Source organism: Neodiprion fabricii, chromosome 4 (genome assembly GCF_021155785.1).
Source record: "Neodiprion fabricii isolate iyNeoFabr1 chromosome 4, iyNeoFabr1.1, whole genome shotgun sequence".
Lineage (NCBI taxonomy): Eukaryota > Metazoa > Arthropoda > Insecta > Hymenoptera > Diprionidae > Neodiprion > Neodiprion fabricii.
In genome coordinates, this window is record NC_060242.1 from 29,738,822 (window position 1) to 29,763,770 (window position 24,949).

The 24,949-nt window shown below is 46.4% G+C and overlaps 1 protein-coding gene across 1 annotated transcript; it reads left to right on the top strand.

The window, feature by feature from the left end:
* Positions 1 to 329: 329 nt before the first annotated feature.
* On the top strand, positions 330 to 11,316 carry LOC124179814 (toll-like receptor 6). Its single transcript, XM_046564577.1, has 3 exons — positions 330 to 4,861; positions 10,477 to 10,544; positions 10,671 to 11,316. Exon 1 carries the CDS (start codon positions 1,205 to 1,207, stop codon positions 4,841 to 4,843), a length of 3,639 nt encoding a protein of 1,212 aa, XP_046420533.1. The 5' UTR covers positions 330 to 1,204; the 3' UTR covers positions 4,844 to 4,861; positions 10,477 to 10,544; positions 10,671 to 11,316.
* Positions 11,317 to 24,949: the final 13,633 nt, after the last annotated feature.

Genomic DNA, 24,949 nt, shown 5'->3' on the forward strand with positions numbered 1-24,949 from the left:
GAAATTTACCTCGGGTAGAGCAATTTTGAAACCTAGTAAGAGGATTTTAACCGGTTTGTGGGCTAAAGCGGGAATGAAAGGTGGTCTAGATTCATCTGGACTGTCATCAAAGTGTTTTACGAGCCGACTATCGCGTTTGCGGCGAAGGTGAAAAACTGGAATCCCCCGTTCGTGTGTTTTCGGGTAAGTTCGGGCGGTGCTGCATGCGGTTTCAACCCTTATGTGCGTGCGATGAGGGTTGGCGTTTCTATGGTGGGGGAAACAACCGACCGATCGGAGGCTGCGAGGAGTCAAAAGAGCCAGTGGAGCTCGGGACGCGGAGTCCTAGCTTCAGTCGTGCGCCAGCCACCGAGCAGAAAAGGTTGCAGCCGACCGTTTCTCGGCGTGAAATTGACCGTGCACTCTCAGTGTCATCCTCCTAACCGTGACGCGAAACTTAAACTAAGAAATTTTTACCGCGATAGATTTTTCACGATTCTCAGGCGATACATATCGGCACTCCGACGTTTGAAATTTATCTCAAGTGAGCTCTTAGCTTTCAGGGTAGAAGTGGCACGGATTATATATTTCGCGTAAATTCGATTTCAAGTTTTCCGCCGAGGTTGTCGTTCGGTAGCCGTGTTCGTAACCTGATCGATTTGATTGTGCTGCAGGCAACGCGGGTGGAAAATGGATTACCTTACGATCGTTCGAAGGCGTCGAGTAACTCAAAGTTTTGTGATATTTCAACGGTGCGGATGAGATAGTACACATCATTTTTAAAGAAAACATGTCGCACGATGATCGACGTCTGTAAAACTCTGCTTTGGCAAATTTAATCAAATAATTGAGCGTAATAAATTTCGTGCAGTGTGTGAAGAACGTGTAAACCACGGCCGTAAATCACGTTGCATCACTCGCAGTGTAAAATGTTATTAAATTTGCAACGATAAGTGCCAAGACGTGTAAGGAATCCATAAGATTTGGATTGATAATTACATCGAACGCTTCGGCGAAGAAAGAGGAAGCGAAGAACGCATCGAGAAGATCCCTTAGAACTTAAAATTGCCGTAACAAGTAGAAAAGACACATCGGCGCAATGTGCTCGGGACACTTGAAACCCGGAGCATCGATGGGTGGCGACAAGTGTGCGTCGACAAGTTGACTAATTAGAGGACCGTGTGCTGACAATGAGACCTGCAGCGAGTTTCCATAAGTTGTAAACATGGTAGCAGCCGTTGGTGCACCGAAAGTCTTTGTAATGTTTCTGCTCTCGTTGGCACGATTGTTAATTCCTGCGTGCCACGTGCTGGCCGTTACCAGCGCGCCTCCTCAGCGCTACGACGTCCCCGATCATTGTCAATGGGACGCGGATCAGGGGAGTTCGTTGACTTGCAGGTACAGCATGTTCGCCAAGGAGCGCCAGAGGTCGAATTTCTCGATGATACCGGCCGAGCAGACAACGGGTTTGAGGATTTTCTGCGATCTCGACGAGAAAACGCGCAGCGAAGTGGACGAGGAAAGTTTCGCGAACTTGTACCGCCTTCGGACCCTGCAGCTCGATGGATGCAAGTTTGATCTCTGGCCGGCGAAGGCTTTGAGCGGCCTGAGGGACCTGAGAAATTTCACGGTGAGGACCTTTGGCGAGGAAGGTGCGAGGATCGGGCTCGAGATCGCCCCGAACGCGTTTCAGGCGACGCCACACATCGAGAAGATCGATATGTCCTCGAATAACATATGGCTATTTCCTGAACACATTTTTTGCCCGTTATCCAGTTTGGTCTCGCTGAATATTTCCTGGAATATGCTTAAAGACGTTACCGAGTTGGGATTCAGCGACAATATCGACCCCGGGTCAACCCGAGTTCAGGAATCATCCCTCGCGCCGTTTCCATGCTCCCTGGACATTCAGACTCTGGACATATCCCAGAATCAGTTTTCCATTTTACCGGCCTTCGGGTTTTCCTCCCTTAAGCGACTCAACGTACTCCTGTTGTCGGGAAACGCGATTTCAATCGCTGCCGACGAGGCGCTTCATGGGCTAAGATCACTCGAGATCTTTGATCTCTCGGACAACAAGATCGTAGCCCTGCCAGCCGGGTTGTTTCGAGAAGCAACCAAGTCCATGAAGGAGTTGCACCTGCAGAACAATTCCATCAGCGTTCTGTCGCCGGGGCTTTTATCAGATCTTCAGCAGCTCGTGTCGCTCGACTTGTCCAGGAACCAGTTGACCAGCTCTTGGCTCACCTCGGGCACGTTTTCCGGCCTGATTCGACTGGTCCTTCTGGATCTATCGCACAACAAGATCGAGAAGCTCGACCCGGCATTGTTCAAAGACCTTTACACTCTCCAGATCCTCAACCTGCAATACAACGAACTGGAAACAATTCCAGCGGATACGTTTTCCCCGATGAGCAACTTGCACACTTTGGCTATCGCGCACAACCATCTAACCTATCTGGACGCCTATTCCTTGAACGGACTGTTTGCTCTTTCCCTTCTAGCCCTCGATTCGAACTTACTGGAAGGGATTCACCCCGACGCGTTCAGAAACTGCTCGAGCATGCAGGATCTCAACCTTTCCGGGAACAATCTTGAGAATATTCCGGTCGCCCTGAAGGATATGCGGATGCTGAGAACCCTCGACCTGGGAGAGAATCAGATTCGAAGCCTCGAGGAGCCTGGGTTCAGAGGTATGACCCGACTCTACGGTCTGAGATTGATCGGGAACGAAGTAGTAAACGTAACGAAAGCGGCACTCGCCGAGGTTCCCGGATTGCAGATCCTGAACCTTGCAAGGAACAGGATCGAGAACGTCGAGAGCGGTGCATTTTCCGGAAGCCCTGCCCTACAGGCTGTCCGTCTCGATGCTAATCTTTTGCAGGACATGTCCGGAATGTTCGCAAGCGCCCCGGGCCTGCTCTGGTTGAACGTGTCCGACAATGTAATCGAGCATTTTGACTACAACTTCCTTCCGGAGTCCCTGCAGTGGTTGGATTTGCACAAAAATGCGATAATGGATCTGGGGGTGGCGCCCGCCGGTCTGCGGCTCCAGACACTCGACGTTTCGTTCAACAGATTGACCAGAGTTCATACGAAGTCGATTCCCGACTCGGTTGAGCTCCTCTTCATCAACGACAATCTCATTCACACGGTAGAACCGCAAACATTCCTAGGCAAGGATAATCTGACGAGGGTCGATCTCTACGCTAATCAAATAATCGGCATGGAATTGTCCGCCCTTCAGCTGTCCCAGGTACCCGAGACCAAACCCTTGCCCGAATTTTACATTGGCGGAAATCCCTTCACCTGCGACTGCACCATGGAGTGGCTACAGAGGATAAACTCCCTAACCCTACGTCAGCATCCGAAGGTAATGGACCTGGCCTCGGTTTACTGCAGGCTTCCCTACGCCAGGCACAAATCCTTTGCCCCCCTTCTCGAGGCCAAGTCGTCCCAGTTCTTGTGCACCTACAAAGCTCACTGCTTCGCGCTTTGTCACTGCTGTGACTTTGACGCCTGCGACTGCGAGATGACTTGTCCTACTAATTGCACCTGCTACCACGATCAGTCGTGGTCGGCGAACGTGGTCGACTGTTCAACTTCAGCGTACAAGAACTTACCGGGTAGACTCCCGATGGATGCCACCGAGGTTTACCTAGACGGAAACGACTTCGGGGAGTTAAACTCGCACGCTTTTATTGGCAGAAAGAATCTCGAAGTTTTATACGCGAACGACAGCAACATCGTAGCTATCCACAACAACACCTTCAGTGGTCTCAGACGACTGACGATCCTTCACTTGGAGAATAACAAAATACGGATACTTAACGGACTGGAATTCATAGCACTGGCAAGTTTGAAGGAGCTCTACTTGCACAATAACCTGATCGCCTACATCGACAACGGAACTTTTCTGTCACTCCGTCATCTCGAGGTTCTCAGACTGGACAACAACCGGCTGACGACCTTCGCCGTATGGCAGTTGGTGCAGAATCCATACCTCGTCGACATCAGCCTGTCCACTAATCCCTGGAGCTGCGAGTGCAGCTACCTCGACCGCGTCCGGTCGTGGATATCGGAGAACAAAGAGAAGATAACGGACTGGAGGCGCGTCTCTTGCGCTCTGGGATCACCCATCGCCGGTCCCGGAAATGAATCGGCCATAAACTGTGCAGCTCTGACGGGGGCGACCCCCGCGGTGGAAACGCGTCCCCTGGAGGGTTACCTCCCCCTGCTGCTAGCCACGGCAGTTCTATTTTTCGCCATGGTCGCACTATTCTGCGGTGCCTTCAGACACAGACGCACGCTTCGCGCTTGGGCGGCCAGCAGATGCGGGCTACGTGCCTGCTACAAAACGGCCGCCTTCGAGGACAGGGAAAAGCCATTCGATGCCTACATCTCTTACTCAGCGGTCGACGAGGCCTTCGTTTCACGCGTCCTGGTTCCGGGTCTCGAGACTTCTTACAGGCTGTGTCTCCATTACCGCGACCTTGGCGCAGGGGCGAACGTGGCCGACGCCGTCGCCGAGGCTGCGGACTCGTCCCGACGCACGATTCTGGTGCTCTCGCGAAATTTCCTCCACGGAGAGTGGGCGAGGTTCGAGTTCAAGACGGCCCTGAGAGAAGCGCTCAGGGGAAAGGGTCGCTCGGTCATTTTGCTTCTCGTTGGCGGCGTCAGTCCCAAGGATCTCGACGCCGATTTGAGGCGGAGGATCTCCTCTCACACCGTCATCGTATGGGGCGACAAATTGTTTTGGCAAAAGCTCAGGTTCGCCATGCCGGACGCGCCGCCGATCCCCGTTCTGGAAAGGCCGCTTCCACTGCCTCCTCCGCCCCCGCCGCCCCAACACCACTGGGCATAGAAGAAAGCGATTCGTTAGGTAAGAGTAAAACCTTTTGGTCTCGCCATATTTTTCAGGAATATCTTTCATCGCGCCTGGAGGAGCCACAGGCTACGTCAAGACTGAAAGTATCTCCTTAGTTCACGATACAAACGCCGTCCTCCTCCTGCTAATCGACGAGTGCGTTTCAATTTTATAAATTTGGATTGTTTTTGCGGTGAAAAGTTTCACGCGCAAAGTACCTCATAAGCACCATCGTATCGGGGACGACGACACTTTCACTGCACGAGCAGAGACTTTGGTGACGAAAGTTGACATTGAGCACTCTTCCCACGTACATTGGCTGGATCATTTTTTCCGTATTTTTTTTCGAACCACACGTATAATCGGAGTATAAAACGACATAAATCAAGCATGAAAGGGGGAGTGACAGGCAGGGATCTCGTTTGTTAATTGTGGGAAAATAAGAATGGAGGGAGGTTTCGATGTACACGTGACGGTCGCACGACATAAATCACACTAAATCCAACATTATACGGGTATACCGGTGTAGAAAATTGGAAAAGTTGTCCAGCTCGCATCGAGCTGCGCAGGGCGGGTGCCGAATAAGCGGTGTCGCGGGTAAAAGACACGACGGTCCCTTCATTGAATAGCGATTTGCGTTGGCTCAGACGGGAGCCGGCGCAACAACTTCACCCGGCCGGCGATCTTACCGAAGCGGTAAACTGGCGGGATATTGTCGCTCCGAGGACAGAAGGACGAAAGCGTTTCCAACGTCGTCCGCATCCGAGGCAGAGACGGGATACGGTGGGACCACTTCCATTAACGGCTGAGCCGCCGATAAGCTGCATCGATACGCCTCCCTCTAGGGATTACGCAAAAAACACATTTACACGCACAATAGGTTCGAAAGACTTATTGTCATGCGTGGCGTCCGAGCAGTGTGTAGCGAGGAAATTGCCATTTCACACCGCCCCGCGCCCTCCGCCTCGCTAACAGCTCTTCCTGTCCTCGCATCATTGTTCTTCTCGACACTCAGCTGGGCGTCATTCCACCCACACGATTTTCCAAGTTTTTCCCTACCTTCCCAACCGTGGTCCACTCCGATTCCACGGCCTCACCGATGGCTGACGAATTCAGGAGGATTAACGCGATGACGCTTGTATTTATTTATTTCTATCCTTCTTTTTCTTTCAACGATCGATAACGCGTCGGGATTGTTTGTTGCGTGGACGATGGATCACCGCCCCCCGGCTGAAAAGGTTTAATAAACCGTTAGGCGGAGTATCATAAGTTGGTGTTATCGGGATATTATAAGTGTACGTACACAGTTCACGTGCAGAGCAACGTGCCACGGTACTTTTTTCTCTCGTATGAAAATGTTGGTATAGGTGCAGATTATATAAAGCGAAGCCTCGAGAAAAAATAAACGATGCTTTTTACGGAGTCGAATTACCCGCGCAATCATCGGAATTATGCAAAATAATTCTTAACCAGAAACTTGTACGAAGCGCGTTTGAGAAGAGAGATATGAGAGAAAAAAAAAAAAAAATTGGAAGAAAATTCATTCCGCCGGTATAATTCTATCGACAGCAGATACGAGCGCGTTGTAAGGCATGCTTTTTTTCTCCGTGTTTGAATATTTCTTCTCACGCCGTGTATGTAGTTGCGGTAATCGATGTGGTAAAATTGAATACCTCTCAAAACAGAACTGAAATCGAGTATGGTAACGTGACAATGAAAAAATGGTCCTCAAACCTTATCAGTCTCTCTTTTTTGTGTACGACACAAACAATGCGAGGTCCATTCTGGATCTGCTGCTGTACCATATAGACATTTGAAAAATTAGAGGTTTCCGGCGGCGGTGAAAGTAAGGAGAAGAGAACCCTTGAGATGTACCGATGCGACGGTTCTTTTGGCCCCGACTCAATCCCCTCTAACACCCCGCAGCGCTGAACAACAGATTCTTGCATTTCACTCCGGGCGTGGAAACGTTGGCTTTGTGTGCGTCGCAGGTGATGGAATCGGGTCGCCCCATAAGCCCGTGCTTTTCTTCTAGGAAAAATCAATTTTCCATCGCGAGTAAATACTATACGCGTGTAGAAAATTGCAACTACACGTCTACGCTCCCGGGTGAGTATGCACGGGCGCCCGTTTAGTCGCAGGGGAGCCTGTCACTGTCCATTCGTTGATAGAATCATAGGCGCGTACGTAGAAGCCGGTGGAGGGCGTGAGCCGCAACACTGCCGAAATTTGAAAATACAATCAATCTGTCAATCAGGATAGAGAAGAAATCAGGGAACGCCCCATTCGCGCCCCAGGGAGAATACTGAAATACTAAATTGATGCACGAATGGACCTTTCTCCTACAATTTCGATTTTCGCGCGGTTTTGTCACTTCGGTATAACAGCTGGCGCGATAATTTCCCTTTCAACCTATTCGTGTCTCTCGTTGTAAGACCGGGTACGAGGCTCTGCGAGGAAATAAAATTCTGGAAAATAGAACGCCACGACTGACCACTGGGAGTAATCGGTTGAACGCCAGTTGGTCCTGGCATGCTTCGGATAAGCAGGCCGGAAAAAGTGGCTAACAATTCAAGCAGTGTTAACGTAACGCGAGAGGACTGTTACTCAACGCGATAGTAATCTCGTCTGTATTGAAGGCACGTAGACAAGGAGAATACTTGAACGAGAACGTCGCTGAAAATGTGCGTGTGAAAAAGCAGTATCGTTCTTTTTTACTACTTTATTCAACGCTCGTTAGCTGTCGGGTTTAATTAATACGTTAACTGCGTATCTACAATCTCCCGTGGGATTGGGATGCCCTTCTCTATCGGGATGAAACAAGTTTCGGTAATTCGATATCGTGCACCCCTCCATTTTCTCGAGCTCGCTTAGCGTGGTCTAATCACGTTTGTTAGAGACATTCGAAGGCGTTGAAGAGTGACGAAAGTCGAAAAAAACGAGTCTACTCCGTCCGTCAGAGCTCCAATTTTTTCCCGTCCCCCTCATTACGCGGTCTTTGAAGTTGGTTTTGGGTTGTATCGTGCGGAACCAATCGAATATCAACGAAACGGATACGAAGCCAGACGGCTGAGTGGGCGGTTTCGCGTGGCAAACGGAAGACAAGGTCAAGAGCCAGTTTGCGTGGTCCAGGGACCAGGGAAAGGCTTCTTCAAAAATGTTTCCACCTACCGACCTTGAAGCTCGAATAGCTGGTACTCGAACACTGGAAGCAAGGGCTCCGCCTTGGCGTATTTCTGAGTTAACAATGACGCTAACCGAAGGGCTTTGCCGTCGAAAACATACGCGTCCGGATACAAAAGTTCACTCCTAACCACCGTTCCGTCCCTCCCATTTTCATCCCCCTGAACCGTTGCAATTCTTTGCAAGTAGGAACAAGGAACAATACACCTCCTCTCAAGTAAACCGTGTAACCTGCAGCTCTAGATCGCGTTAGGAAGATGATATCCAACAAGAAAAAGACGGCGATGAGAGGAGAGAGAGCATCCTCGGCGCTACCGTAACTCTATCGCAGCAGCAGGTAGCTGGCCAACGGAAGTGATCGCGATGTTCCACGATGAGAGCCAGATTTCTGACGGCACGTAGTCGCGCTCGAGGCCGCATGCTTCCCGAGGCCTTCGAACAATGAGAGAGCCAGCTTTGGCTGGAAGATAAGCAACTCTTTCTTTTGCCGCTCCCGCGGGTCAACTGCGTGACCATGGGGTAACCGACACAAGCGCAGATCACCTACTCCCGGAGTCTTCCTCGGCTTTCAACAGCGACAGATGTTCGCCGCTCGTAGCGCTGCTCACGCCGCTGCTCACACCTCCGTCGACGGAGTAGTCGAGGTACGAAGAAGGGGGAGGGGAGGATGATACAAGCGAATAATGGGCCGCTCCGTGAGCCCATACACTTTTCAATAAAGGCCCTCTCAAATTTAAATCGGGCAGATCGTGTTATTCTTGCGTAACATTCAACCGCCTTTGTGTGTACTTTACGGACGAGTGAACCCAGCCAGCGAGAGCAACGGCGGACCTCCTCGCACATACATCGACAATGAAGAATTTCGGGGAAGCATGTTTTTTCTTTTTTTTTTTCTCTTCTCTTTTCGTTCTTCGTCTTCTACGGCTTAAAAATCGGAGCCGGATCCGAGAGAGGCTCGGGTTTTTGGTACGGGTCAGATACGAGATGAAGTTTCCATTATACATTTTCGCCTATTTATCGCCCTCGAAGGACGGCATGACGCGTGTGTCGACCTCGAAGCTTCTTGAATTCAACTGCCACTTGAACGTCTATTCGATTTCATCCGGGCAAGCGTAAAGGTGCGGACTTTCGGGGGGCTTTCTCTACGGACCACACAAAATCGGTCCGGCCGCATCTTTACTTCAAATTTTACTCACCATTCATTCTGCTCGCTCACCGGACAAATCTCACGGATTTGTCCTCCATTGTACGGATCCCATTGAAACCCTTGTGCTGGAATTATCGCGTTTTCTCAAAACCTCACTTCTTGGGTGTTGTCACCGAAACGTGGGAGTCATTTCTCCGGAAACCCACCTGAAGATGTGAATATGCACGTTCAACAATTGATTCTATTTCAGAAAAACAATAGCTCTAAAAGTGGGTGTTTGTAAGTTTGTAGTTTTTCGAGTTACCCAATGACGCGTGAAGAATCTAAAAGGATCATCGGTATAATGTAATTTAATCGAGATGGTGACTTGCCCAACTCACTGCTGCATTAAACTTAGACAAAAAGAGATGGATTCTCGGTAGTGGGTAATTAGTTTGTTGGGACGAATTTGATTCGCGTTCGAAGAGGAACTCGCGTCCGCTTTTGCTTGCTCTAGTTTCATTCGTTGCAGGTATGCATTGAACGCACGGCGCAGGAAAAACGTATTAAACCAAATAAGAAAAGTTACAGACAATAATAGAAGAAGGAAACAGGAATGTTATCGGAGGACGATTCGCCGTTCAACTATGCAGTGCGGCGCCTACACACATTTGCATATAACGCGAGTTGCGTGCGAGCCGAGCCCCCTTTCCTGCACTCGCGTTTCCTCATCCCCCTTCTTCCGAAGCAATTGCTTCGCATGACGCCGAGGCGCCGAGCGTCCCAACCACCACCACCACCACCGCCTATTTCCACGTGAAGCGTAAAGTATTTTATTTGCTCAAGAAATAAATGTTGCGCTATAAATCGAAACAACCGACTTGTATTCAGCCCACGTTTGTGCATAATCATTTTTAGAAACTGTCGTTGTGTTGCCGTCGACGAACTGCTGCTGCTGCTGCTGCTGTTGCTGCTCTTCGCTAAAATCGGGGGTGCAGTTCGATCTTTTGCGGTAAACCGCGGCGAGTGCTTTGCGGAGAGCTTTTCAAAACCTTTCGTATAGCGTTTCGAATATCAATATCGTGTCTCGATAACGACGGATATACTTTATATATTCCTGAAACTTTTCTTTTCCACGTGGAACGTTGAATTTTATTGCAAGAAAACGATTCCCGTCAGACATCATGATTATTATTCGCCGTCCATATTATATGCTTCCACGATTCTCTGCTGAATTATTACGAAGGTCTAGAAAATGATATTTTCTACTCAGAAGTTTGGAAAGAACGAATCAATCTCATTGGTTTGTATTCTGTTACAGACGTGGCCTAACATCGCAATCGTGATCGGCCGTTCACGCCTGGATCGCTTGGAAACCACCAAAGAATGGTGAGTACCCATTTGTGTTTATAGAGATTCGTCAATTCTTCACGCACATTTCGGCTTGAATATGTTTAAAACAACGGTATTAGGTACTTCTCAGATATTTAATGTTGTCAAAAATTATATTTTCAGAATTCGACTGTGGAGAGACTGTTCTACAGAATGAAAATTATGAAAAAATCTCTTAAATGTCGTTACTATATTTACACGGATCGTGTAGGTAAAATTATTTCTATTGAATTAGCTTTGAAGTACTAAGGATAAAAAGAAAAACTAATTAGCTGGAATGAATTATTCAATATACCTATCGCGCAACGACTGCATTCTTCTATTTCAACAATTATCGATATTACGAATATTATTCACTACTTCCCATTAATTCGTTCATCTTTCAATTTGTAGTTATATTAAGCGAAGTACGTACATGTAAATACAAGTTTTGTATATTTGTAAAATAGTTAGAATATTGTATGATAATAAAATTATTTATACATACATACACATACACTCGCATAAATCTAGTATTTAAAATATTCATATTATTCGAAAACTCAAATTGCTATACGTATTACTATAAAATACTTGTACTTGTCGATATTAATTGGTCTATATTTACTCGAAAAGTGATGCACTTATAATTTTGTATGAAAAATTTTTATAACCATTCAATTAATTGTCGTTCAATAAGAAGTAAACCACAAACAAAATGACTACGTCGAATTCAAGCGTACTCAAGACGTGGAATCGAATTGTAAAATTTCAAGACTATAATTGCTGATAGATCTATTAAACGATGTCACCGATTTCACATCACTCAAACTCGAGTCTCAAGTATATTCACTAGTTATAAATTCACCCCCTGACCTGACTGAAATTCAACGAATCGCTTATTTGAGCGAAATTCCTATTAGAACACTGAAATAGCCCTGAGATACGGCGAGATGCGGCTCTTTTCAGAGAGAATTAATGCAACGGTAATTACTTGCAGTTGCGCGATTGAAGCGCCTATACTAGCTATGCATATACATACGGATGTGCAATAACGTGATTACGAGAACGGCAACAAGAAAGTTATGAATGTAATCAACCTGCTACGTTATACATTTCGCTCCACATTCTCTGCGAGCGGCAAAGTTACGGAACGTATCCAATTCAGAGGCATATCCAACGTTAAGAGGTACGTACCTATAAGTTTAACGAGAAAGGCGGCACTGCATGGTCTCACTATTCAGTTTCCAGTTACACAAGAGTTGGAGCGGTTCAAAGTGCGGAAATTCGGATTAGCGTTCTACGCAGTTATTTGCGTTGCCAGTTTCTACATTAACGAGCCGAGCGTTACTTCTTTATTCTGGAAATGAGAAGTAAACATTATCTTACATACAATTAGTGCGAGGCTGCTGCATGCGGGATGAAGACGATCCGCACCGTCTGCTCTATGTTCATAATTCACTTTTAATTACAATTGCGAGAGTACCGTATGATACGGATATTTTTTAGCGCTCTAATTTCTTTATTTCATTTTATTTTTGTTTTTTTCTTTCTCTCTTTTTTCCACTCTAAGGAAATAACCTCGGTAAAAGCTTGGCACAAATTGAGGTTACAAAAATTTTACCCATAGCTAGGTAGAGTAATTCAAATTTGCTTGATAAATGCAATGCGAACAAGTTACTGGAAAATTGAAAATGTTGGAATTTGGATTTCGAAACTCCGAAATCATATCGGATTGCCAAATTTCTTACAGGTGCGATGGAATTGCTTTATATGTCCATTGCCAATTATTCTACAATTTTTCGGCCGACAGTGGCTACAGAGTAAGACGATTAAAAATGAATTTATTCGTAGCACCGACGGCCTTCTTTATGTATATACGGTTAGACGAATACGATGAGCGGGACTTTTATTTTCATGAAAAATTTTCAATGACAAGATAATAATTATGTCCCTTGCGTCGGGAGGTTTGGACGGGTTAATGAGTACAGGAATTTTGGAATACCAATTTTGAAAGTAATTTCTGAGAGGCTTCGCGATGACCCGACTCCTTTGACACGATGACGATCAATCAAGGCGTGTTAATTAAAAGCTACCCATTATATTATGGCCAACTCGTTGTACATTACCAACTCGTTACCTTGGCGTAGCTGGCGTATATAGTGGGTTTTGTTCGAAACTTGCAGCCGTAATTCAAGACAAGATTAGTCTTTAGCTTTAAGACTCAACGCGGAAGACCATTAGCCGAGAATGTAAATTTATAGCGTAAAGTCGCGAGGTTCTTGATCTCTCCCATTAACAAGCGATAAATGCGCTCAGGTTTCTTCGACAGGATCGAGTGAGCTACCCACCCCACGTCTCTGGCTATTTAACAATTTTGCAGCGCAAAGTTCTCTCTCTCTCATTCTCTCTGTCCAGATTCTGAACCGAATTTTGACTCCCTTTGCAGCGCAGTTTCACGAGCGTTATAAATGGGGCAAAATCCGACGTCTCTTTAATGAAATTACTTGATACGGGATTCATTGTCAGTAACTCCTGCGCTTTTCTGGATTCTGTGAAAACCACCGAGAAGAGCAAAGCGCGCAATGGTTGTTGTTAAGAAGACGGCAACGGAGATAAAGAGACGGTATTATAAGGGAAAACAGGAGTTCCCGATGGTGTTTCCATGTTTGTTCTTCATTGTTAGAGGGCTGGGGTATAAAGGCTGACATAACATCCTTGAAATTGTGTCTTCTCCTTTGAGGACGTCTGAAATAACACCCGGCAGATAGACCCGAGGTGATCCTATTCCACTTCTGCATTCTATTCTTCGACTCCTTGTTTTCCCACCTTTCTTCTTCGTGGTATCTGCCGTATTTATTTACCATCACCATTCATCCATTCTCACCTTTCCACGCGTTGTATTTACCGGCTTCCCCGACCATCGGAACTCGTCTCCCTGCGTCAATATTGGACCTGAGACGGACCAGAGTCACGACCAAATGATGATAGACTGGTACGTGGCTTCTTACGTTTCTGTGAAGAGAAGAGTTTTCCGTTGATCAAAATTCATTTTTGTACACGTAATCGAGCTGGCTAGTCGTCCGAAGGGTGTTTCCAAAAGTTGCGAAGAACCCTCAACCCAGCAATGCCGTTGCACATCCTGTCCTTTGCGTCTAGTCCGAAGTGAAAGGGACTCCCTCCGACGGTTTTGATGCCTGGCGATGCTTTTTGCATTCGATTTTCATGCTCAAAAGAGGCCGAATATCAGAGTGGCCAGTGCAACGAGAGATAGGATCTCGCCACTGCAGCAGCGTTAGCTAACGATCTTTGCAATGACGATAAACATGCGAGAGTTCGAGGCCTGCCGGTGGCCGTCCCTCGGGGCCCGATTCGTCCAGGGGCTGGTGTGTGTTATGAATAAATTGTTCGGCAAATGAAGGGTCAGGTTACACGGCAGCAACAGCCGTACGGAGAGGAAGAGTTATTGTCCATTACTGGTGTCTGGCATCAAAACAGGCGGTGCTTTAGACCCAGTTACGCGTTCCGGCTAAGCTGCAGCAGCGTCGAATTTATATCGAGACGGACGGTGCATGTATAATTAAGATGGCCATCTTGCTTGCTTGATTGTTACAATTATCAGAATTTCCGAACAAGTGCTCGTGCCTTGGCGAATTGGGTCCCGATTACTTCGCATGCAGGAGCGTTGCGTTTTTCACCCTGATGTTGTATAGGTATACCATTTACGCATGGTCTGAAAATTGCATTTTAATCCTTCGCGTGTAATTAACTACCTTCTCCCCGTCGCATTAGCGCGAAGGACAGTTATTCCGCCTTCAATCTAATTTTTTCACAGCCTGTTTTTACGACCGCTTCATCCTCTGCACCGCGTGCTCTGGAATAAAACATTTTGATATAACTAACTAGCACCGCGCTAATTTACAGAATTCGTTACGCCTCTGCAACACGCGCAAAGAGCTAACTCGGGTCGTTCCACCGACTGCAGGGCAGACTCCTCGTCCATGGATAAATCATCCTGCAAATTCCCTTCGTCTCTTCCATGCCTCGGATTTTTAATGTGCTTGCAACTTGCAGTGCACACCGATGTACGCCTGTCAGTCCACATCGCGTCCTCATATCGCAAGGTTCAGCCAGCGGCGTCTGGGTTTACACAAAATAGCTCCTGGGTCTGGAGGATCGTGCGTCATGTCACACTTTGCACTGCGAAGCGTCACCAAGCCGTTGACAAGCCTGCACTCGGAGCGAGAGTGCACGCGGAAGGATATCTGCATCCACAACTCGGAGCTATGAATCGCGCATCGACACCTTGGCTTTAACTTTTCTACTCAATTGGCTAAAAGTCTTTCCGAATCGTCTAGACACTCCTGTTAGGTGCGAAGACATGACGGATTGAACTCTCTGATCCCGTAGCAATAGAACCCGGACGAAAAGTCGAGAGAAAAGGCAGCGCTGTAACTCGTCATTGTAACTCTTTGGTGAGTATTATCGTCGAATAAGCCGAGTCCTGGTACTTCCGTAAACAAACTTAAAAAGCCGTGAATTTCGTGAGCGTTTTTTTGAACCTGTGTACCGTCGGTTTTCTCATTTTTGTTTCACTTTTATGCGTTGCTGTTGCAGGATCCTAAGACGTATTAAAAATTTCATCAACTATATACCTAGGCCGAAATTTTTGGGTAATGACGAAATCGATGGATTGCAGCCGTTGTCATGTTTTCATCGCAACATTTTCTGACGGATTATTCTCTGCGAAGACTATGCTATCTACTACCATAAAAAGTTTACCGCCACCAAGTTCTGTCGTAAATCGATACCGCGATGGTGTCACAAAGACGATAAAAGCGTTACTTGTATAAGCGAAACCGTATCTCGCCGAACAAACCCACCTTCGTAATTTCTTCCAGCAATAAAATGGTGATGTAAGATATTATTTGAAAGTCGATTTGAGTTATCTACGACACACTGGCTCCAGAGGGTCAATTGAACATCACGATTGTTTTTTACCGTATGATTTCCGTTGAGTGAATCGCCTGTCACCGTTCAAGTGAGCAGAATTGTATAAGCGGCATGGCAGTTTGTTTTCTTGATTTTACTAAACCGGGAGTAAAATCTAGTGAGTCGAAACCCTCAACTATTCAATCGCTCAGTCAGGCGTAAAACTATTAGAATATTGAACAGTCCATTATCCGGCAATCGCGCGTTCTTGTACAATTTCAGCTGATGTTAGGAAATTCACGAGATAGGAGTGAGTAGTGAAATTTCAGGGATTTATGGAACTGCGAACATGATTCCCGTGCAATTAGCACCTGCGACTATGTTGGAGTTAATGGTAGACACTTCGAAATGCACAGGTTGAAAAAAGATAACAACTTGATGCGCGGTAGACCGGTAATAAAACTGGTGTAGGTTGTTGGTCATTCCATTCGCCGAAAAAAATGATGTTGTATACCGTGTGTGTTGTTTCACAGCTTGAGTAGCGTATAAACCAAAACGAAGGCAAGGCTTGCGCCATAAAATCTGTCCAGCACGAAATTAGGGAATGGAGACTGTTTTATTTTTGGTTTTTGTCCACAATAATCGTTTCATGCGGTACTATCAATTTAGTTCAGAATCAAATTGGAGAACTGGGGACAGGCTTCTAACTTCAAGCACTTCTCTTTTCGGAGAAACAACATGATAAGGGAAGTTACTGTCATTACCTCAAATGTGAAAAGTTGAGCTTTCTGTATACCTCGATGTTTTGACTTTTAAAGAATCACATTTGGGATCATTTTTGGATAGACGTCTGATTGTCGTGTGTGATCAATGTCCATCCGACAATATCTTGAGAAAGAATAAACATTGATTTGAATAATTTTAGTCTAAAATCGACGGGGCTTTTCTAAATTTAGTACTAAGTATATTTTGAACTCGATTAATTGGCCAGCAGTTTTTCAGTTATTTGGATATTAAAATAGAAAAGAGAATGAATAAACTAAAGATTTCAGTCTTTCACATTTCAGGAGCTGCAAAAGCGTCTGAGCGAGAAGTTCTTAGGCTGGTCTATTAAGGTCAGCGAAATTACGGAGATGTTTGGAGGACAAATTGACTGTTACACGGTATAGTTGACGGTATACTTTGGTCGGGAATTGCACGCTCCGAAATACGGGGTGGTAAATTGACGGGTATATCTCTGCGGAATACGTCTACAAGTCTAGTTAACCGAACGCGGAGCCTAATCAACCATCACTTTCTGATTCGTCGTAGTCTTGGCGTATAATTCCTTGGGGAGCTCGGGGGAACCGCGACTGACTATCGCAGGACGAAAACTCGAGACGCTCGTTTCCGAAGCACTTCGCCTGCAGCACGTGTCCGTTTGAGTGTGTGATCGTTTGCAATGACAAAGAAAAAAAAAAGGGCGAGGCGGTGACCTTCTTCCGTAGATCGAAGCGCCAAAACCAATAGCATTCCTGGACCGTCGAAGGGATTATCACCGAGTACCGGACCGGCACGAAGCTCTTGAAAGGGACGCGGACGTGTCGATTGTGTCTCTTTCGAGAATTGTTTTTTCGCCGTCTTTTCATTATCGCGCTGCAGGGTGTAATCCTTGGGCTATGAGAAAACACACTATTTGCACCTCTCTCTCTCTCTCTCTCTCTCTCCGATTCGGACTTCACCTGCACAGCTTCGTCTAACTGAGCTCTCGGATCGCAGATGTAGCAGGACGCACTCGGAGAGAACACTGACGTCTCTGATTGATTCGGCAAGTGATTGCGTCTCCCCTTCGCCTCGTAACAAGCGGGAAATAGACAGACTCGACGCGCATCCAGCCAGCCATTCGCGTTGATTACCAATTTTATTTCCTACCGGCGAAAGATATTCGCAGGTACTGGGTGTATGTATACCGGGTGCGCATAAATACTCTTTCGTGTTTGTTTGTTTGTTTTTTTCTTTTTTACCGCTTTCCAATACCTGCAACGCCCTGCCCTTTCAGACACTGCGAACGGCTATTGAATGTCGAGCAAAATAGAAAGGATTTTTCCCCATAGGTGCTGCAGGATCGACGCGTACGTTACCTCCGCAAAAGCGGCGAGCTCTTGCCTGAAAATATTATGTCCTGCAATTTCATGTTCGGCACAACAGCGCGGCTCTTATCGTTACCCTCGAAAAACACTTCTGGGGCATCGTATAACAAGCCCGGCTGAAGTAATCCAGTCGTGAATCCATATGGTGCAACATCGTATATAATACGCGGGCTGGGGGTGTATACTTACATAGAAAGAGGAAACTCGTAGATCGTAGTTACGGCAGTTTAGCATCAGAGCAGCGTAGAACTGCAGAGGAGCTTGCAAGCTTCCGGCTCGCGCAAGCCGGGATGCCTTTACTAGTTCCTCATTACAACGGATTGCCGCTTTGATGCTTCAATCGTATAAGTTGATATTCGCGGAAAATGTCTCAATATTACCCCCTCTCTTTTATCTTAAATGCATCCTACAACTGAACGTAACCGTGCATTTGATGCGAGAGTGTAACTCTTGATGCTGATATATCGTCAGATGCAAAAGCTAGTTTGTAACGGCATTTGTGTGCCTGAGATTCAAACTGAGCCGAGTTATTTGTCGAAAATTTTTCTTCACGATGCAGTGATGTGACAAAAATTGTACATTTGCTAGCTGTCTAAAGGCTTAATGGTCCGGGATATGTGCTTGTCATTTGATAGGTTTTGAAACTCGCAGATATTGAGGAGCGCATCGCAATGAATAGGAGGGCGCACAAAGTTACACACACACACACACACACAGGCAACGATAATTAATGGACACTCCTTCAAATATGCAAATGTCTCTTAATCAGAACTGACTGCTTAATAATACTTGCATGATCCCACGAACCACGGATTACCTATCCGTTATTAGCTGGTACATTGGAGCAGCGCCAAATTACTTGTTAACTTGTACCAACCCTTGGTTAATTTATGCATATCGGAAATCGGTAAAGAGCTGTAAGCTGTGAAATTCGAAATTCCCTACGAATTCTTTGAATAACTCGAAACATACGGGGTATTCCGTCCGTAACAACCGAGGTAGAAAACATTCTTTTTTTTTCACGATATTTTTTCGTTTCAATACTTTTTCCCCATTCTGCCTGTCATTCCTACGTCCTGGTTAAAGGCGTGTAACAGAAACTTTTATTAAAATACCAAGGCTGTGCTTAAAGCCATGATCATCTTTCCTTCTCGCACTAAATTCATCCACAGTCTGAATTTCCAGGAAAGTGGTACACGCCAGATGGTGAATAATCGAAAGCTATTTTTAATGGGGTAACACGTTGATGGTTTTTATCGTAGCTTATTTCCGTTTGTAAAAAATTAGGTAGTTCCGGCTATACGTGTTTCATTTGTCACTGTATTTTTTTTTTTTACCCCTCTCATGGGACACTTTGAAGTCAGCTCCGTCGCCTCGTTAAATTGACGCCCATTTTCCCTTTTCCCCATTCTCATTTATATCCTTTACCTCTTCACTTTCGCCCCGCTCCTGCTCCCGCGACTTTCCTTTGGTGTTTTTATACACCCCTCGCTTTCCGGCCTCAAGGAAAGGTAATTATTCCTCCAACTTGCAGCTTAATAGGGTGTAAGAACTAGGAGCAATATTAAAGTACTTCAATTTCTTACGTTGAATTCCAGACTCCGAAGGGCTGACTCTCTTCTATATCATGTAAACGCCGGACTGGCGAATTTGTCAACTTGCACTTCCGGTTACCCTACAATGTCGACACTTTTCTACCTGATTAACTCGTAAGCCACTGTAGTATAAAAGACTGTCCCCGAAAAATTCGTAAGCAATATTCAGTCAGCAATGATGAGGAAGTTTCAAAAAACGTAACTATAATAGTACGGGTAAAGACTGACTGAAAATAACCAGAAAGCTCTCACAAGCTAACAAAATTGAGAGTCATACGTGATTTATATTATAATAGACGAATTCTCCAAAGTTTGACGAGCTATATCACGTAACAACATCATTTCGTGGCTCGAGAAGTACATACATAAGATTATTATAGATTGTGATTGTATCTACGAGCATCAGTCTCAGTATTTTCTACGTATGCTTTCCAGGATTTAGGAAAGTCAGCGATAAGAGTAGGTCTCGGCCAAAGTTCACGATCCCTGCCGACCGAAAACTATCTCTTAGTAACTTTTATCAAACGTGAAGCGTAAAGATAGTACGGGTAGGCAATTTTTCCGACGTCACCTCTACAGAGGACTTGATCAGTCACTCGAAAAGAATGAGAGAAAAGCGAGAGTCGGAGAGAAAAGTGGACCGAAAAAATACTCGTCATTTACAAGTACCGAAGATTATGACACAGTCAGGACGGGTAAACCGATCGAGAATTTCGGTTATTACGCGGTGAAGTCATCGGGGCGATGGTTTATGGAAAACGGATTTATTGCCTCTAGACAAATTGTCACGGTATGATACGTCAGCGAGGGGAAATGTTCGGCTATATAAGGCAATAACCCATCCGTGGTCCAGCCAGGACGGTGTATCTAGTACGGGTATAAATGCAAGTTATGGGGCAATTAACGGAAGTAAACTGTCCGTTCTACGAGACTGTTACACGCTCGATGCAATAACGCAGGTTTAAGGGGGAAAAACGCGCCGCTCATCCGTTGGTCGCATCGAATCAAGTTTCAGATAACATTTATGTCTTATATCGTCCCACAACCGAACCTTTCTATACCGGCTCGTATGACGGCTGGAGGAAGGAGGGAGGGAGGGCTGAGGAAACGAGAAAGTCGAGTGGTTCGGCTTTCACGTATCCACCCCCGGCTTGGATACGGTTACCGCAAAAGGGTCCGCGAATGAAATGGTTATTTGTCGAGTGACTGTATACGGGGCACGCGAGCGCGCAAACCCCGTTTTAGTAAATGGTGTCTGACACGGGGTTGCGAGGGCGTTGTAAAGGGTTGCGGCATATTTGCCACCTTCGGGAAACAAAGGCGGGCCTAAAGTGGAAATTGATAATCTACTGCAGATGGTTCGTGCAGGAGGTACAGGAGGTTGTGAGGGACGAACCCCGGTGACTCGGCCTGTGCAGGCCCCTGTTTATTTTTCTATCTTTCTCCGAAGTGAACGGATTTTTTTCACACCCACCCCGTCATAAGCTATGGGGAAGAAAACTTTTCCCAAAACTTACGTATGGCATGTCGCGTTTGCTTGCGTACATCGACCAGCCGCCGACGAACCCGTAAAACTTTTTCACCCTCGAAATTGGTTCGTCTTATCTGATTATTAACCTGGAGTTAATTTCATCACAATTGCAATCGATTCGCAATTTTGATGAACAAATGTAAAGTACTTATCAATCAAGTCCAGCGTACATAACTATTTTATTACCGTGCTGACTTACCGGGTAGGAAATGCTCCGACAACTTCCACTATTAAGGAACGAACACTTGCGACAATGAGTCAGACGATTGCAGTCAGCAGCAGTTATCGGGAAAGCTGAAAGAGAGGATAATGTTTCATGAGTGTACGATGTAGAATGGGCGAGTTTGAGAGATTCCGTAAAACTCTTCGATGGCGGAGATGTGATAAATAGCGGGATGGTTGACCGGAGAGAATATGGAAGGGAATTCGTCCCCCAGCGGTCGCACAGCGAATCGTTCACGCGTAAAGCAGAGCGGCTCGAACGAATGCCTCGGCATTGTGTGGCACCTAAAGGTACGGTAAACTGAGCCACGATTTTATCGGTAAAAGAATTTGTCATGCACCAGTTATGGGTGTGTAACTAGGGAAGCTCCGATACCTGGCAACGCCGTAATTTGCGCTCGAGGGTACCGGGCGAAGGGAGAAGTGATATATGCACTAATAACCTCCTAGAATTCGGCACTGCGGTGGTGTTACGGGCCCTAAATCGACTCGCGAGCTCAGACCCTCGCCTATCGAGCCTAGACCTCGCAAGCTCGCATCGCCGGAGGTTCCCGCAGTGCCTGCATGTATCGGTCCGCAAGCTCTGCGCTCAGATTGTGTCCCGCTTCTCGGTTATTCCGGTGAATAACAACGCGATGGTCGGTATTTCCGGGAAATCTCGAGCTTTCGTTCCAGCTCGTCGAGTTTCATATTTTTCTCCGAAAATATGTGTCCTGGGATAATGCAGGTGGATTCTATATAGATTTTCCCGCGGCAAACAGACGCGTGCAAAGGATGGAAGTGTCTCTGCATGGCTATTTCCGGAAATTAATTACATGCGCAGATAACGTAGAGTTTGTAAAATAAATTGGAAGGTCGTGATCTAATTAGGATACACGGGGAGGCCCCTCACTCGCTGCAAGCTCTCTGCAGACCTCCGGCAGAGTCGCGCTCTTCGCCCACCAAACGATGCTTAGGCTTTGCGGATTACGCACTGATTTATTGCGCTCGGCTTCTCCTCTTTCTTGCCGAAGAGCCCTTCAACTTACGGTAGTATGGCACACCGGTTACGTCCGAGATACGAAACACGCGTAGTCGGGCTAACGGCTTTTTGGCCGGTACCCGTGACGCTTTGTCGGGATTCTGAGAAACAGGATGCGGCAAAAACGGCGCTAAAGAAAGTACCGGAGGAAGATTCACCCGAAACTGTAGACGGATTGAATCGCAAAAATTGGTGAATTCTTACTCGCGAGAACGATCTTTCATTTTTTCCGGTTTTGAAAAGGCTGCGAAAAGTGTACGGTGCGTCTAAGCCTTCGACTCTTTGCATCGCCTGTTTCACTCTTCCCAATTATTTTGGGAAAATTGCTGAATTGTGAGGCTGATGTTAATCCGATTGAAAGAGGCGGTCGTACCCAGCCCGTGAAGCAGGATGAACTCCTTTATTTTTCGAGAGGCAACAATGACACGCCGAACAATGAGTGGATCGTTACGGCTTTGACCTTCTTTGTTCAAAGAACCGGAGCTATAAGGACGGGGTAGAGACGCGGATCAGAAGGCTTTGCGTCTCTGTTTTAACAAGATATTACGCAGGATTTTATTCCGTTTCCACAAACACGAACTCCCGCGTCGAAAATAATTTCGTAAAATTCGAAGAGTCCGTTATTGTCGGCAGGCACACCGTCGGCCTCGTCGAGAAAGGATGCTGGGCGAATGATTCCTAGTTGGGACCACCCAGCCAATCGAGGCTTAGTTAAACCAGGCGATTTACAGACCATTCCGGAAATTGGGTATCGGATGGAATCAGTTCGAATTGAGTCGAGCAGCCTTCGATCCGCGCGTGCTTCAGGGGTGCGAATTCTTTTAGAGAATTGTCTCGGCTCTTCTCGGAACCATCTCGAAAAAAGGGGGCAAGTTATACCTCTGGCGATTCCACGGAGTTCGGCTACTTTCGCCGGTCTATTTCCTCAATCCTGTTGCTGCGACTTATAGCCATCTGATCTTATCCTTACGTACGCTCTGCCTCGAGGGTGTATGGCTGGGTTATATACTAGAAACAGAGCCGAAAGTGGTGGATTAGCTCGTCTTTCGGATAACAGATCTTTCATTGTCCTTGCGCTTTCATGTGCCTCCCGAATGTCCTGTTCATCGAACGGTAATTGGATTCGAGCTTTTATCGCAAGCCTCTGTACCTTGTTACGGATGTCCATGTCTGCAGAGCAGCCCGTTCGACGGTAACGAACCACGTGCGATTTCTTTCCTCTCGAATTTATTTCGCGATGCACGGAGTATTGATATGATGAAGTTTCCACGCACCAGTACCTCTAGAATTATGGGTAAGCTGCGTGCACGGTGCTGGGTTCAACAAATTCGTCGTCTGCACAAGAGCATATGAAGAAACGGCATACTAATTTTTTTAACACGCCAGCCCTGACATTATTGGCTTTTGTATCACGAGGAAGATTGATTTCATGAGAATGTTTCAAGGCGAATTACACTCAGACGAGTCTGAACGTGATTCAGAGTCATTGAAATTACCTAATAATCAATCCTTTTTCAGACACGAGTCGAGACTGCTGTTACTTAACTGTGAAATATTGCTTCTCTGGATCGCAATTGTGAAAAAAATCCGCATTACCAGACCTAGAGGGATTCAACGGTGCTCGGCGGGTGGCAAAGTGGATGTTGAAAAATTGAGTTTTTTCACGGTGCTTCGTATCCAGCCTGATCGATATACCGTGCATCGCGTGGGTCAGGCTACACGTCGATGCACCTATGCAGCTTGACATCAAATCAAGATCCGTGCGCCGATTAATTCGGAGGAAGCGGTACGTTCTTGCTTGCTGATCGAAAGAAGCGGTGGATGAAAAACGGGGGTGTCGGCGGAAGTGCGGAGAAGAGTGGAGGGGAGAGGAGAGAAGAGGGGCGCACGTGTCGGTAACGAGGCTAGGATGAAGCGGCCGGGCGGTTCGGCGCTGATGTATCAAATGGTGGGAAGCTAAACGCCACCCTCAATTCTCGCCACCCTCACCCTTTCTCGTTCCAGGGTCGCTCCTTCCGCCCTTTCCCCGCCCCCTAGCTGTGTCTTCCGATTTCTCTCCAGCCTTCTTGCCTGCTCCCTCTTTCTCGTTCTGTACATTTGCTAAATTGTAGGAAAGCAAGCCCCCGCTTATCCGCGCTCGATATTTGTCTCGTTCCGATTGTTACGCGATAACCAGGCGCGAAACTTGGGTTCGCTCCAGTTGTGTTTATGGCTGAACGGCAGTCTTCCGGAAGGTGCGTCATTTAGTTCCGAACGTAAAACTGATCCCGTAGAACAAGAGAGTCGAGGTACTACGGGTTACACCTTTATTTACGAATCTACTTGTGGCATGCGTGCTACACCTACTACCTACCTACATCTCTTTCTTCGCCATTCCATTTCACTCCGCTAACAGGCGATGTACAAGGTGTGTAATTTCGTTACCCAAAACCTCGGTTCATCATTCAAACATTTATTTTCTCTCTGCGGATTCTTTATGGAATCGAATAAGTGTTTGTGTCTTGTGAAGTGAACTTATTATCAGTACATAATGATATTGGGAACTTCAGTGTCCAAAAAATAACGTTTTTTCTGTGAGTCCGGAACTGCGACAGGTACTTTTGTTGAATTTAAATGTTAAATCGAGACTGGAATGCCGCATAGATCACCTAGAAGTACTGTAATTCCAATCGAGTGTTCATAGAGGCGTGCAGAAATGGCACGGTTTGATTTTAACGTCCGTTTTAAAGTGTTTCCTTGAATATATTTTCCTCCGCCGTCAATTCGTTAAATCGTCACTCAAGTTGAAAAGGTAGTTGAACGTGCTAAAAGCCCAAGTAGTACCGCTACCGTCATTCAGTGAGTATATTCTCGGGGTTGAATTCGCCTTGCACGTCTCCGGAACAACTGAAAAGTCCCGCTGCCGTTATTTCCGATTTCCGTAATTTCACCCTTTTAATTAGGGTTCGTCGAAGCAACCCTTCCTGATCAATATTTGTCACTGATTATATTAG

Coding starts and splice junctions, on each gene's coding strand:
- LOC124179814 (XM_046564577.1), top strand. CDS start 1,205: ATGGTAGCAGCCGTTGGTGCACCGAAAGTCTTTGTAATGTTTCTGCTC.